Below are 17,532 nucleotides of genomic sequence, written 5' to 3' on the forward strand. Positions count from 1 at the left end.
GGGTATCTCGAACTCTCAGCATATATTTTGAACTTCGGTTAGCGACATTTATGCATTTGATGATATTAGAATTAAAAAAAATTTAAAGATTAATATTTTAAACTTATTTGAAAAATGTCGAATTTGCGTTTTTTTTTTTTCCCAGATAGCTTAAAATGTTTAATTAAAGGACCATCCACTTTTCCATATGAATAGTAGATACTTGTCGGTTGTAAAGGCGACTAAAAAGCTCCAAGGAAAAATTTCGCCAATTTGGCGATTTCAATTGTCAAACTACTATATAATAGGTGATTTAAATGTTCAAAATTTTTCATAATAAATAAAAATGCGCTTGAGTATGCTTTTATAATTTGGCGAAATTTTTTCTCAGCACTTTTTGATCGCCGTGAAAACCGCATTGTACCGAATAGTGTATGTCCTTTAATACATGTTTTGACATTACATCCTTTTTCTTTCTCTCTTTGCAATTTAATTCTGATAAGTTGCCCTATTTTGAAGTTGCACGAAGATTATTTTGGAACGGATTTCGTCTTTCTGAACTGTAGTAAGGAGTGAGTATCACCCCTTCATACCTCAACAGCAATGAGCAATTTGACGATGGCAGATTTGACGTGCACTAGTTGGATTATATTTCTTATCTTTGGTGGGCTTAGTTATCAAGTACAAGATTTTTCGGTTTCGGAGCCTAAGATTAAGAAGCCACCAAGTCAACTTCTCCTCCTGCTGATGTAGATATCGTCGCTCACAGTACAAAAATCGTAAACTGAAATTCCATTTGGCTGAAATCTGTTAATTGGTATCTCTTGATATCGGTAAAGGATGCAAAGTCGCCAATGCCATCTTACATTTCAACTTTGCCGATATGCTAAATACTTTGAAGTATGCTAAAGCCAATTTCAACTCACTATACCCAATGGCAGAGTTTCTAATAGGCATACCAAGAAGCTGCCTATGATTACTGGCAATCGAATGAAATAAATATCATTAGCTTGACTGCCAAATAAATAAATTTGTAAAAAAAATTGAAAGTTACAAGAATTATAAAACATTATGATAACTTTAATCTTTTGCCAAGTACACTTGGCCAGGTTCTTATTTATTTCATTATGCTCACTTTTTTATTATAGTATTCATAAAAATAGAACATTTACTTAAAAATATAGTGCAAATGGCAACTCATTAGTTATAATAAACAAAAAAATTGACTGTAAAAATAATAAATAAATAAATTCACTGATTATTCAAATAACAAATGAATATAAAATTAATAATGAATTGACTAACCTTCCAATTTATTTATACCGTGACGTTCACGGATTGGATATTCTATAATCTGCTCAATCCCACGATTTTCGGGGGCTAATGCGTTAATCTTTCTCTATTACAGATTTGCATTATATCACGGTATTATAAAATAGCGCATAACAACAGCTTATTTTATTTTAAAAGAACATGAACTTGTTTGCAATGAACATATCAAAAGAATATGATATATTCATTGCATCTAAATAATGATTTTAAAAAATTCGGCAATTAGTGGGTTGAGTTTAAAATGGGAAAATGAATTAGTCTGTTTGTTAACCCTTTCTAGGGCCGTGGGAAGTATGCTTCACGCCAAATTTATCACTTTGTATGAATTTATGTAGGTTGCCATGTGTTCTGACAAATTTTTTTAGAAAGACAGAAACTTAGATGCTTTAGTTCTTTATTTTACACAAAATGATGTGTCTTGATTTGATACTTAATTATTAATTAATCAAATTAATTCTATCTAATAAGCTAAATGAATCCCTTTTCTGATTCTAATTTCAAGCCTAAAAATATTTAAACATAATATGACAAGAAAAAAATTGCCCTTTAAAGAGTTAAAAGAGGTTTGCATTTAAATTGTGCACTACGACAAAATGCCTTGGAGTCATAAATTCTCCCCTGACTGCATTTATTATTTGTATTCCGAGCAACATACATCTCATGAGTATGAAGACTCCATTACAGTGCGATCGTAACTTCCTGAACTTGGTACCGTTCGGTAATTTTTCATAACTTTTTACTTTTTCGTATACACAGTATAAGTATAGTAATCATCAACAAAATTTGAACATGCAATTTTGACAAATCTCCACGTTTTAGATCACCCTGAGTTTGTAAAACACATTTTTGGAAAATGTACGTCTATGACAAAGATAACTGAAAAACACTTAAAGTTGGAGGTTGAAATTTCGTTTACGATATTTACAGCAAATTTCTATCATATTTTGAGTAAATTCTGTTTAGAAGTCTGGCTGTTCGAATATAAGCTAACGCGAGAACACAAAACGGGGTAAGCTAGATAGAGAAAATTCGATACACAGAATTAACATCTAAAGTCTAGACATCTATCAAAATATGAGCCAAACCAAAAACGTATCGACTGTCTGTCGGTCTGTACTTTCGGAAACATGTTAACACGATAATTCAAAAACGTAATGACTTAAATATATCAAATTAGGTATACGATTTTGTGACTACAAGTGGAGTTTTCTGTCCAATCTTTGTTTCAATCGATTGACAAAAACGTGTCTAAAGCACAAATATGATTTTCGGATACTATTAACCGCATGACAAGGACAAACAACTCGCCAAGGATGGCACGATTCTGCAGAAATGCTAAATTCGCGCCAAACGTTAATATAATTCGTCACTTGTATACCAATGTTATGCAAGGCGTTTTCTGGCATGACAAGTTTATGCGAGAATGTTTTGGGGAGAATTAATATTAGTCACACTCGCTGGTTTGCCAGGATAATTATTATTAAAACACATTCACATGAGTGACTCAACAAGAAAGGATAATATACGAGTGGCATAAATGGTATCATTTTTAATTCTCAATAATTGAAAGAGATGCTGACACGGTTTCTAAACAGAGCCATTATTGCCGCCTCATAGTGGTCCACTTTGAAAGGATGGTGGGCGGGAAATGTCAGCCAGACGTTTTGTCCTTTTTTGACAATTAATTTTCGACTTACAAAAGGCACATTAAATGAATGAAGCTCTTAATTCATAATACGAAGGGAAAACGTCAGGCTTATAGAAAGAATACCATAGAGAATAAAACACTGCACTCGGGATGATTTTTTTAAAACGATGGTATAAATGGTGGATTGATGTTTATATTTTTGCATAAATTCAATTGAAAAAACACCTATGAAACAATTTATAAATTTAGAGCTAAAAATATTTTGAAAATTAAAGGAAAAATGTTTTTTTAGAGGATTGTAGTGGATCGGAAAATGTATAAAGCAAATAAACCTCTAGTTTAGAAATGGTAAATTTAAGGAGAAAAAATTAAAAGAAAAAAAAAGTAATAAAATAAAACTTAACTGAAAAAAAACTTTTTAGTTTAGAAATTTATCAAATTCTGTCTAGAACTTGATAGTTGTCTATAAAGTTCTAAACATTTGTTCGATATCTAGAAGATAAATATTTATCTATCAATAATAGGTAGAAGATATAAAGATGTAATATATGCAGATACAATAGAAGATATATATTTATCGATTAAGTTCTAGATATTCGATTAATATCTAGAAGAAAACTAAATAAATGCATTACCTAGTTCCTGAAATAAGAAATAAGTTGTATTTATGTGCAATCTTTAAATATTGAGGTTCGATTAACAGATAACGTAAACTTTCCAATTTCTTCTGCTTTATTCGAAAAACTGTTATATTTTATTTTTATACATTAAAATACAGCTAATTAAACAGAATCCTTCCTCTGTACGTAAGAATTGCTGAATATATTGATAAAATTTTATGTAAAATTTGAAAAAAAAAAAAGCATAAAGATTTTCGTAAAAAAATATCACTAAATTTGTGAAAATAACATTTACAGAATGTAAAAAAGCATTAATTAAATTAGATCAATATAAAAATGAACATTTTATGAAGAAAACTGTCCAGATATTGAGAATAAAATTTTTTTTTTAAATATTCGATATTTTCACCAAATAGACTTACCTAAAATTTTTTCGATTTTTTTATGTAAGAAAAACTGCATAAAAAGTAGTAGTAAGTGAACATTTATGCGAGTTCAGTGCGTCGAGAATCCAACATTAATTTTTGGTTTACACAAAAAAATTTAAACTTTTGTCAAAGCTCATATTTCAGATTTAAAAACTAAAACTTTGAGCACAAGTTTTCCTTGGATCAGCTTTTTTCAATAAAAAAAATAATTTGCGACTCCATTTCTTTAACTGTTTTATTTCTTTTATTGTATTAGATAATATTTTTCATTTAAGAAATGTGTTGCTCTATAGATTTAACTTAAATTCCAAAATATTCTTGAATTGTTTGTGTATAATTTGGAATTTTTGTTATTGAATTGTCGAAATTTTGAATATTTTAATTTTAGCTTTACACATTTAAGAAGTAATAATTCGATGCATAACATACACATGAGTACTACTGTTAATGGATAAAAAAAATTTTGCTGCGACAGAAAAGATAGAAAGTAACAAAAAGTTAATTAATGACAACAGCAATAAAATTAAATTAATTGTTACTACATTTTTCCAAATATATGATTTTTATAAGTATTATAGTTTACAATTTTAAAAGAATGTGTTACATTGATTATAAATATTCATAAATTTTAAATAAATTTGCAAAAAATAAATTTGTAAAATTTGCAATATATTGACTGCTGCATGACTCACCTGTGGTCCACACCTACTAATTTTATCGAACCATCTAATTCGACAACCCTTTTTCTACAATAGTTAAGAGATAGTAAAGAAGGAGTCATCTAATTAGAAAGATCGCCCGATTGCCAAGGCGAGAGTCGTAACAGTAAACGCGATTAAGTGTATTTTAAACGTAACATATCTTTAAAGTGCTTTTTTATTTAATAAAACACGTTAGGTCAAACATCCCCAACTAATTCACTTTAAAGATTAGAATTAAATTCTTTTATGTATAAATTAATTTTCATGATTCTTTAAACGAAGTAATTTTAAGCATCAAATTGTAGTAGACATTAGTGTCATGCTATTTCAATAGACTTCCACCTGTCTTGTTTAATTAAGTACATGAATTTTCTTAATGGAATCGACTCTCATGGCATCATAACACTATTAAGGTAGCCGACTACGTTCGAAGCAATATTTTAGAAAAATTGGATTTTTTAAAAACTATTTATGGTTTTTAGATGTATTGTCAATTATAAACATTATATATACAAAAAAATTATTTGGAAATATAATATATTTTGAGAAATAGGAAAATTTGTAGTAAATTTTAATGAAATTTAACCTAAACGGTTAACACTCTACACACAATTGTAATGCAGCAATCCTATTTTTCTTTGTACACAAGTTATAGAATATAATGATGAATGAAATGAACCAAAATCTAAGAAACATTTTGAGATGCAAAGAAATTATGGGTAAAAATTTACATATATATACATTTTTTCCATAAATTTACAACTTAATTTTTCTAAAAACACCTATAAATGAGAAAGTATTTCACCAACAATAAAACTTTTGGTTCATTTCACTGCCCACAGTATTTAAAACACACGCTGAAACTTTTATGTAAATACCTCTATTAGTTTTTGAGATATCATGTTAACGGTGGAAAATTTTTATAAAAATTAAAGTTTAAGAAAATTGAAGTTAAAGAAATATTTTAGCTAAAAAAATTGTTTAAAATTATCCTGGATGATAGATCAGACCTTCCTTTTGATAGAAAATACTATTTTGGAAAGATTAAAGCCTGAACTACAAGAAATAGTAATAAAAGAAGAATTCGCCAATGTGGTCGAAAACCAGTGTTTTTAACGTAGTCGGACCCCTTCTCCTTAACCTACGATTTTACGTTCCAAAAGTTTGGGCCGAAAATGTAAACAAGATCGCGCTGACTTCGAGTCATTCCATGGTTCGACAAATCGGCCCTAAGTTGTACAAGCAAAACTTGTGGAATGTAAATACTGTGTATAAGATACAACTGGTCTAAATTTGTGGGATATTTGATAGTTAATTAAACTTGATGTAATAATTGAAGTAGATATTCAAAAGAATTATTATCAATCTCTAAAATATAAATCAATGACATTTATTTGTAGTTCCGCCCCGGTCATCATACTACGAGCTATGCCCGTAGTTGTAGGTTAAAAAGTTAAAACAAAAATATCCTTTGCAATACTGAAATTCCACTTTTAATTAGTTTTGCAAACCACCCAGATACTAAGCAGAATCATCTTCTTTAACTTTCAACACTGAAAAAAAAAAAAAAAAAAATCACGTGATTCAATATCTGATGAAAATATGGAAACGATTTGAATTTCAGTGAAATAATGAACTTATTTTTCAGAATTATGTACAAAATATATTTACAAAATTGTTAAATTTCAGAAAAAAAAATTAAACAGCTGCAACTAAAAAAATATTTTTAAATTTTAAAATGGTTTTAAAAATGTAATAAAATTTTAATTAATTAGGATTTTAATAGTTTGTCTGACAACACACCATAAACCTTTAGGGAATTGTGTCTGTTTATAAACACAATAAGTAAAGAAAAAAGTTGTTAAAAAGATGAAATTTAATATGTTGTCTTTAAACCAAATTTGTATAAAACGTCGGACAAAATCCATTCATTGAAAGTTTGTCTGCTCAAATTTAAATTAAAAAAATTTAAAATACAAAATTTAAATAACTGAGTCAATAAAATTTAACATTAGTTTTAGCCTCTAAAAAACCAAATCCTTAAAAAAAAATTTTTGGGAAAAAAGAAAAAGAAAAAAAGATCAAAGAGTTACTTTTTGTTGGCTTGCACATTCTCATATAAGTGCAATAATTCAAAAGCATAATGACTTCGATAAATGAAATTTGGTTCATGATCAGCTTATTAAAATGTTAGTTTTGGTCTAAATTCACCGACAAATAGATATCCAAAGTGCATACTTGTTTTTTTCACTATACAATAAAGCACGAAACCTTCCAGCAAGGGGGTGAAAATAAAAATGTGAGCCCTCGTGATTTCACGGCCATGTTCGAATTTCTCAATTTTTATGCTAAGGAGGAAGGTAAGACCACTGTCGATGATTTCACATATGTGCTGATTTATTTATTAAGAGATTTGATCTAGTATAGGTGTCAATTTCTGGTTATTCCAGTTTAATTAAACTTAGATCAACGCCATGTTTCGACGTACTTTAAAGATGTACTCTGTAAATCTGGAAGGGGTCAGATGGACGAATACCAAACTCGATTTTCTTAGCCACATCTTGAGGAAATTCGTTTACGTCGACATATTTATTGACCCAAGCACATGGAGAATATTCAGAAAATCGAGTTCAGTCTTCGAATCTACAATCCTCTAATATTTTCTAGCTTAGAAGTGTATAATAGAATGAATCTGTAATACTGTTTCCTTGCTTTGTTAGTCTTCTTGGTTAGAAAGAAAGCTTTACAGATTCTTAACGGATAATTCAATGATCATTGGACATCAGAGATAAAATTGAGATTTTAGAAAATACAAGAATTATGGCCTAATTTCAATTAGTCGACAGCAGGAAATTCTTCTAAAGAGTTCCGTGTAACGTTATGTCCTGGTGAGAAACTATAAAAACCGAGGTGCACACAGGAAGAATCAACCCCTCTCTTGAGTTCAGATCGCAGAGGGAGTGGTAAGCGGTGAATGCTGAGCGCTTTTACTGTTATTTAATTAAAGATTAGCTGTCTTCTTGGGTTGTTAGTTTCTACAAGTCGACTGTTTGTATATTGGCCGCATTTCTGTTACTTTTGTACCATGTATTCTGGAATATTCAAGAAATAAAATGCTATTTTATTTAGCACAATGGAATTTATTCTCCGAATGGGTTTCATAATAATATAAATATCATTGAACACATTTCGTAAAAAGAAGTTTCTAAAAATAGCAATTCATGACTTTTTTTTTTTTTTTTTTGGTTTACTACTAATTATTTAACTAGCAGACTGATGCCAAATTTTTTCCAATTCAACTTCCTTAAATGATTTACTCTTGGGTTTTCCCCTACAAATAACTGAATTATTTGAGGAGATTTGAATTTCAAAATTTAATGTAAAAATTTTTTTTATTCAATATTTTGTGTTATTTTCATATACATTCTTAGTATCTTTCTAATAATGCAGAGAAGGAGATCAATGCACGATTAAATAAAATAAACAATCATCGTTCTAAAGAAATTTATTTCTAGTGTGACTTAATAAATATTGAGATTTTTTTCTTTCTTTTTTTAAGAAGAAGAATAACTACATTTCCCCCAAAATTTTAAAAATTAAATCTAGAATCTCTGCATCCGACATGCTAATTCAATTATCATTTTCAAAGGTTTTTTTAGGTCCTTATTGGAGCATTTTTCACCAGTTTAATATAAAAACGATCAAAATAACCTAATTAATTTTTAATTGATTTCTTGATGATTTCAAATATTTTTTGTTGATTGCTTGAATTTTTTTTTTTTTTTTTTTTACTTTTTCCTCATATCAAGAAGATAAATTAAGAAACCAGACTGATGAAGATTACTTTCATGTAATTTAAATTTTAATAGTATCGCTTGCAGGAAGTTTTTAAATTTCACTGTCTCTTTCTTTAACAAATCTTAAATTTCCAATAATTTGTTAAGAATTTTATCCTGTGTAGTTCTCTAGACTATATTGACATAGATAAAAATAAGTGTGTAAAATCAATGTAATTTTTTTTAAAATTTCATTTTTATAGCCTTACGTTATACATATCAGCATAACAAAAGAATGAGCCTAATTTAATTGCAATTGTTTCAATTTTTTTTTCTAATTTAAATTTTGAAAAAGTGAATGCATTTTAGTCCAAAGTAGATCTGTAATTAATCAAAATAAATCTTTATAATTCTTGAAAAATCCCATCTCCCGATACCTTATCCATAACTGCAGACTTTGCAGTAATTATATATATATATATATATAATATTGATAACAGAAATAATATTTAGGATTACAACTGTTGTCAATATACTGCACATTAAAATTCCAAATGAAATAATTTATAAATACAAAGTAGGTTTCTGTTTTCCACTTAGCAAGAATTTAATTTAATTAGCGAGTTTAATTAAGTTATATTTATGCACCATTAAAATGCAACATAAGGGATAATGTATGAAGATCAGTGGTCTGAGGTGGTACCTTCCCCTCGAAGCTTCTGTGCCACAACATTAGAAGCATATCTGACTTAAATATATGTAATGCGCAGCGTTATTTGCTTGCATGTCAGTTCAAATTTCAAATCTTGAAATTAAAAGATTTGAAATTTGAATCTTCTGGCCTGACCTTGAGACTTAACCACCAGGTTAGTGACAAGAATTCCAAACTGCTGCTATTTTGAAAATATTGCAATTTACATAATATTAGATTTATTGCTTATATATTTTTACTATTTACCTGAAACAAATTGATTTTAACACATTATAAAAAATATAATGCTCTATTTTAGATATTTTACTTTAGTATTTACAGACTACCACATGCCAAAAGATTAATTGCCACCCCCACCCCCCAATGATCGAAGAACTCATGATTTATGAAAAACAACAGTAAACCAATGATAAATTGACAATATTCTGAACATTGCAGGTTAATATGGGCCTTCATAATTAAAATATGATTATGTTTGCAAATGATATATGATTAATAATGATTTGACAATAGCATGCAGTTAATATGGAAATACATTTAATTTGAAATGTGTTTACATATCTGATATGATTAACTTGAATTAATGTAGAATTTTTTCTGTATATACAAATTTACATTTAATTTTTTAGTTTTATGAAGCACTTGAATGAATATATGAAGACACACAGTTATACAATACAGTTTCTTTATTGTATAAATATTTCTCTATTACTACCAATACAATGTTACCACAAAACAGCACATCACAAATACTGGTTGGGCAAAGCTTTGTACAGCAGTGGTCAGTTAGGTATCTCTCCCATGCCTAACAGGTAATAGAATTAAAACTGCGAAAAATGTCAACATTTTACAATGAATTCTGAAGTTCAATGATCAAACAGAAACCACTAATTATCCCTTCTTTTTAGAAAGTACTAGTTCAGGTGCATTTTCAGAATGGTTCTAAAATTCCCCCAAAATGCTGACACACATAAAAAAAATTTATGACACAAATATAGTTTTCTACATTAAAGCATATACATTTCCAATTATTAAAATTCCACAAATTTGCTTTAATTACATACAGAAAAAAAAGTAATGATGTTCAATAAAAATCAATGAAGACAAAAACACTAACCATGTGCATTTACATATAAAAATGTTATTACAAACTTCATTTCTAATGAATATAACTATTATTTTTAATACAACTAACCACTTGCTTTTCAGATTGTTGTGTTTCCTTTTTTTTTTTTTTACTTTTGTAGGTTAATGTTTTAAAATGTACAGTACTTAGTTAAATGAGAGATCAGAGAGAAAATACCCTTCAGAAAAATAATGCACCTTTGACCATCACAAATTAGAATATGAAATTACAATTAAACATTTTTTATTAGTATTATCTTATAGTTTGTCCTGCCTGACCATTTGAAAAGGTAACAGAGACTTCAATTCTTTCTTGTTTGAACTTTCTTTTTCTGAATATCTACATTAATACATAAAAATGTACACAGCGCTTGCATCTAAGTATTGGAATTGTAAGTAATCTAAAAACATGATTCATGCAATTTACATTAAAAAAAAATGAAACAAAGTCTTGTAAAATGACAAAAGTTCTTAAGACAAAAGAGATTTTTGAATGATGTAAAAGAAATAAAGTAAACAACAGAGTTCCATTAGAATCTTGCCTTTCTCTGTCAGACAATTTAAAAGTGAAAAATAAAATTGAATTGAAGAATTGTAAAATTTTTAAAAATAATTCAAGCAATAAATAAAATATTCCAGACATACAAAGGACTAAAATAATAAACAATTGGTTTGAAGAAATGAAAATTAATTGATAATAATGAATCTATAACACAATGGCAAAAATTTTTGGAGTGTAATTAAGAATGGGGAAAATATTAATTGTGAATTTTTAAAAACAATCGTACTTGAAATAATATAATCCATTTAGTAATTGACATTTTGAATAATATGAAGAAAATATAATAAGCATATGTTAAAAGACTTATTACAATAAGAAAAGAAGTATAAAAAAAATTTATAAGATATTATCTGGCAAGAAAGAAAAAAAAAAAAAAATTAAGAATTGTTAACACCATTTAGTAGAATTGATACTTATTTATCAGTTTAATCATTAAAGTTCAAAATGATGAAAAGTATGCAAACTATCTTTCCTCCATGCTTACTTACAGAGATAAATATATGTCTATTCTAATTCAAAATATTTCAATTACATTTGAATACATGTAAACTAACAGAAAATTTCAAATTCATAAAACAAAGAGAGAGTTCAATCTTTCGATGCAAGCTCTGCATACAAATATGCATGAAAATGATTATTTTTCTAAATATTTACAGAGATTTATTCACATGACTAAAATCTACAAGGAAAAAAAATATCTTCATGTTCATTAACTACAGAAAACACTCATTCGTATAATTATAAAATTGTTTAAAATTACAATAAAAGTTTTACAATGTTTATCACTTAGGTTTAAAGTTATATTCAAGTATGTTTCTGCCTATTATAGCTAAGTATCAAATCTATTGCCAAAAGCATATGCAGGACATGGTAAACTGAGGCTTAAGACAAAGTCTTTCATACTTTCCATATCATATAACATCCTTCTCCAGATCATTTTTTACACAACTTAACGCTTCTAAAGATTTACATAACACTATATTTATACTATGTACAATAAGTGTGCCCCTTCTGCGTATTAGTAATACAATTCTATCAAATGTTCTCAATTAAAACAGCAACAACATTAGGAACAGACGATGCTCTAACAATGAGTTCCAGATTAGAGCTTTCAATTTATTTTTATCAAATTTTTAAAAATTTGCTGCTTTTTATAGCTATATTTAATCAACAAGTGAATTTTTCTTCTTTTTATTTTTTGCAATTTATAAAAATTCAGAAGCATTTTTCTGAATATGCCAGTTTCAAAACTTTTGTAAAATTATTGTTTCAGTCAATGGTATAAGGGACAAACTTATAATGATTCTATAGTTCGGAATGAAATCATTCAGCATGGTTTTATTTTATTAAAATCATTAATTTTTATTCGTTAAAAATTACTAATAATTCAAAACCAGATTAAAATTTACAATTAATACAATTATATAATATTTGTTTAAAAAGACAAATAATTATTTTTGTATGTGATAATCTTTTTTTTTTAAGAAGAAAATTATTTCATCTACGAAATCAAATTTTTTTGTAATTTTTTAAAATACGAATACAATGATTGAGGCAAACACATATATTTCTCAAAACTCAGTTTCAGAGAATTATAGCATAACTATGATAAACAAAAAGACAAAAACATTTAATAGAAATTAATTAAAACATTATTCATATTTTGAAAAACTTCATTTTTTTGTACTTATTTAAATGTGAAAATAAAGAACCTTAGTCACCTTTCAAACACATTCCTAATTTGCTGCCACATAAAATTTGAAAACAGAATTTTATACAGTTTTAAAATCTCTTGCCATACATTTTAATATTTTAAATGCAGAAAAAATATTACTAAACCTCATTGGGAAACTAGTTCACTTTGATTATTATACAAGAGTATCTGAATATTAAAAGTGAAAAAGAGATTTTTATAACTAAAAGTTATTTTTAAAAATTAATAATTTGTAAGCATAAAAGAAAACTGAGTAATAATATTACTTCTTCATCATGACATGACTGATTTCATATGCACAGTATCCAGTGTAATATTTTTAACAATGTCTACAGAAATCACACTCTACAGGTATTTCTTTCAAAAATTGAAGCTGTACATTTATTACAAGGTGATAATCTACAGAAGGGAAAAATTTCATAACAGTATCAGTAAAACTTCAAGGACAGGTGAACATTGTGCAACAAGCAATGTATGATGTTGAAGCATCAATCACATTACGCAGATTATTCAACTATGCACTGTACAACAAGCTGTATGCAAACGATTCTGATGAACTGACAATTTGGTTCCGATCTGGTCACAGTTTCGTTTTTTTGTCCAGTGTTATTTGAAAAATGTAGCATGATTGTGCCAGAAAAATTAACAAGACCTTTTTTTTTTGCATTTCAAATGAAAAGCTAATATTGCAACCTACATTCAAAAATGTTGAATAGCTTTAAAATTACCGAGACAGTTTGGCATGAATATTAAGACAGAATGGTCCAAATTTTGGTATTCCATCCTTTAATTGATGATTAAAACAAAACTGATGTTCATACATAAAAAGAAAAAAATAATAATAAAATAATGAGAAATACTGGCACACTATCTTTGAACACTTTGAGAAGAGATGACTTTAAGGAATGTCTAAAGCACATCTCAGCCTTCTTGCTGATGAGAGGTTCATGACTCGAACAGGGCAAGAAGATCATCGTTTCCTGCCGCTGAGGTATTGCCACTACTAGTTGCAGTGGTAGAAGTAGCAGTTCCTGTTGTCACATTCCCTGTGCTACCACCAGTTACCCCACCACCACTCAGTTCTGGTGGGTCAAGGTAAGATAATAGTTCCATAGGATCAACCACACTTTCAGGCAGCAGCTATACGAGAAAAAGAGATAGACTATTAATTTTGAGTAAAAATAAATTTGACAAGCAATTTTTACACAATAATAAATACTCCACTGATTCATACAAGGAAAAATCCAAAATTTAAAAACACTGTACAAACGAGGAAATAATGAAAAATGTGATTTTATAATATTGGCAAGGCCAAATAAAGACAATAAAATAATGGAATTTCATATATTTTTTCATATTTTGTTAAATTTGTAATTATGGAAACTGCTTTTAGCTTACATTTCGCCCCATAATTTCATTATATAGAATTGCTTTATTTGCTTCTTGCCACTGACAAGAATAAATGCCTTTGAAGAATTAATACACAATTGATTCACTGTCCAATGCTAATTTTGAAATTATTTATGTAGTTTATGAAGTTTATTTATGAAGTTTCTATCAGTGAACTGATATTCATTAAGTAAAAAAATTCAGTTTCTAAATTTCTATATACATATACCATAATTATGATTTTATGCATATAACTCATAAATGATAGACAAATGCAGGAAATGGGCAAAACAAGATATTTTCTTTTAGAGAGTAATGTATATTGTAATTTATACAAAATTCTTGAAATAAGGTAATGTGCGAATATCATTTAACATGATTTGCCCATTACCTTAGTACCACATCTTTTTCTTCTTCTACAAAATGCAATAAGATTCTGAATTGAATGTGGACTAATGCATTTGATATATTTGTATATTTTAAATAATTTTTTAAAAAGGTAGATTAATATTCTTTTAATACAATAGAATAAAGAAGTGGACAAATAGCTTCAAAGCATACAATATTATTATAAATATAGAGAACATGGAAATATAAAATTAAGTGAACCATAATCTAAGAAACCGAGGTTAATACTATTTAATGAGGATTGAGGTGAAATTGACACATCAAACATAGAAGAAAACTGTTATAGCCTATGCATGATAATAAAAAAACAAGTTCATTTCATTAGATATTTAAATGGACTACATATACAGGGTGTTAAAAAGAAGGTGTTGAATATCAATATAATACATCTTGACAAAGAAAGAACACCATAAAATGCATAATTGTAATTGAAGAATGAAGTATCAGGAGAAGTGACTGATAACAAAAATCAAAAATAATGAAGGAAAAATGAATACAAATTTGGCAAAGAAAAATAATCAAAATAGACACTGCTCATAATGCATTCATATTATTAAAAGTAGTGTCGGATGCATGCAGATAAAAATTCCAGCATGAAAAATTACATGATCTTCCTAGCAATGGGAAACATCCTTTTGTCTTTTACTACGTTATTACCGACCATAGAATTCATGATGAACAACATTTATCTAAGTGTAGGCTATACACCTCAAGTTCTAAAACTTGCTGCAGAAATAATGTATATTAAAGTAAATGAATACATAATACAAATAAATTTAATCAAATGTGAATATGTACAACAAACACATATCAATATATTTTAAATTGGAAGACTATATAAGATTTGACTGGAAAAGAATATCTTTGCAATATCATGTTAGGAACCAAACTTAATACTTACATTTAAGGCTTCTTGTCCCTGCCCTTCTCCCTCAATGACAGCTGCAGGATCAAAATTCAGGTCTCCCAGATCAGGAGCATGAGAAAGAGAAGAATCACTATTCGTAGAGGCTTGACTACTGGGCTGACTAACAACAGACAGAGTATTTGCTCCATTCCCAGTCGCATTGGCATCTGCAGGCTGGGAAGTTGAAGATGGTGGTGGGACACTTGGTGGTCCCCCACTACCACCCCCAGAATTTCCAGGGGTATGAGGTGTATGGGGAGTATGAGGGGTGTTAGGGCCATGCTGCATCAGGTTTTGATTTTGGTTGGAGGAGGGGGTGCCGGGAGTTGTGTTGTTGGCCTGATGAATGGATGAAGGTTGTGTGGATGCTGTGTCCGATGAAGTAGTAGGAGGTTGCCGCAAAGGTGGGTTTCCTTGGTCATGAAGATTGGGTAGTCCCATTTGCTGATTGGAAAAGATAGAAATTTAAATTTGATGTACAAAATTACAATTAAAAAAAATATGCAGTTTGATATATGTATTTTGTAAAATCAACTGATGGAAAACAATCTGACATTGTTGGCTAAGAGCAAAAATTTGTGAACTGATAAATTTCGAGTTTTACTTCAGTGCTGTTTAATTTATTGCATTAACCTTAGTTCATCATTTAAAAATAGTTCAATAAAAGCCCATTAGTACTTGGATGATTAGAAGCAGTTTTAGTATAGTAATATTTAGTGCAATTCCACAATGCTTTATGAAATGAAAGAAGCACTTACTTGCTCATGATGACTCAAAGATTTCTCCATAGCTGCAAGAGGATCCAGAGATGAAACACTCTCATTTAGGTGCGACAAAGGACTACTGAAGTCAGTTGCTTGGGACTGAAATTCATAGCCACTATTTCCACCATAACCAGAACCATTTGGCATCATAGGTCCATTTGGAGCAGGCCCATTCGTAATTGCTGAAAAAAACAACAACATAAGTTTTACATCATACAATAAATACCAATGTATTACACAAATTAATCATGATTCAATCTTCAGCTTCATCCACAATATTAATAAAAGTAACAAATACTACCACCACAAATCATCAATGCTTTATGAATTTTTTAAAAGAGAATTTACACGCAATATATATTTTAATATTTTCTAACAGAATCAAAAGAAAGTGAAAAATTAGCATTTCATAAACAGCATTATAATACTATAAAATTTGTATTTATATAACTTTAAAAAAAATTTAACCACAATTTTGTCTACAGTATGATAAAAGGAATTTTACTACAGAAAATCAGAAATGTAAATGTTTTCATGAAAAACTTAATGAAATACCAATAAATTAAGCACACCCAAATAAGAGACTCAAATAAGGAAAAAATATAGAGCAATCAAGACTGTAACTTTCTCAACATTAAGATACATGCTATTCACAAACAATGGATTCCAAAGTATGAGTTTCTTGTTCAACAGATTTAGAAAAAGTTGCATTAATATATTTAAAAAATAATCAAGATTGATTGTGTTATGTTATTTATAATTAAACTGATGTCTTAGTTCAACACTTTTATAGAGCAATTTCTGATGACTACTACGTGATTCCACTTAAGCCTTTACACATATCTGATTCCTGAAAGTTATGCTATTTAAAAAGAATAAACAAGCAATGCTTATTTATTCTTTAAAATTATTTTATAATAATGAATTTAAAATAACCATAATAGTTTTCAAGATCATCCATAACACTAACAAACATAACAACAAGTGCCCCTCCCCCCTAACAAATCATAAATGAGAAACACAGAGCAAGTTAAACACAAAATGACAAACTTTTACAAAAGCACTTTAAATGACAGACAGGAATAAACAATTAGAAAATGCTTCACATATAAATGCATTGAATTTTATTTCTGATGGATAAATATTAGGTTGATTTTTATTCAGTTATTTAATATATTTTTTTTTTATTAATATAGCTAAAAATTACAAACACAACCAAAAAGGATTAAAAATGAAGACAAGGAGGGACTTACATTGCATATCAGGAGGAGGTAGAGCAGAATAGGGTGAGAGACCTTGACCCATTTCCCAAGCTGATGTTGTAGGCATAGTCATGCTACTAGGAGACATGGCTTTAAAGCGTTTTTGGGCACCGCAGGCTTCAACTGAAGAATGGAATTTTTAAAATAATTAATTTAATGAAAAAATCTAAAATATTAAAACTGAAATTCTATTTTCATTATGAGT

At 28.5% G+C, this 17,532-nt stretch overlaps 1 protein-coding gene across 8 annotated transcripts in view; it reads right to left on the reverse strand.

The window, feature by feature from the left end:
* Nucleotides 1-9,864: 9,864 nt before the first annotated feature.
* LOC129962579 (zinc finger MIZ domain-containing protein 1-like) overlaps nt 9,865-17,532 on the reverse strand; it is a 336,461-nt gene continuing 328,793 nt past the window's right edge. For 7 of the 8 annotated variants that reach the window (XM_056076373.1, XM_056076375.1, XM_056076377.1 and 4 more), the window contains 4 exons: nt 17,319-17,450; nt 16,060-16,247; nt 15,296-15,745; nt 9,865-13,737 (listed from right to left, as the gene is read on the reverse strand). In XM_056076373.1, coding sequence (XP_055932348.1) covers nt 13,543-13,737; nt 15,296-15,745; nt 16,060-16,247; nt 17,319-17,450 — 965 coding nt within the window. In that variant the 3' untranslated portion in view covers nt 9,865-13,542. The remainder of the gene's footprint in view (nt 13,738-15,295; nt 15,746-16,059; nt 16,248-17,318; nt 17,451-17,532) is intronic. The other variant, XM_056076374.1, reaches the window with a different exon arrangement.

The sequence above is a fragment of the Argiope bruennichi genome, chromosome 3 (genome assembly GCF_947563725.1).
Source record: "Argiope bruennichi chromosome 3, qqArgBrue1.1, whole genome shotgun sequence".
Taxonomy (NCBI): domain Eukaryota; kingdom Metazoa; phylum Arthropoda; class Arachnida; order Araneae; family Araneidae; genus Argiope; species Argiope bruennichi.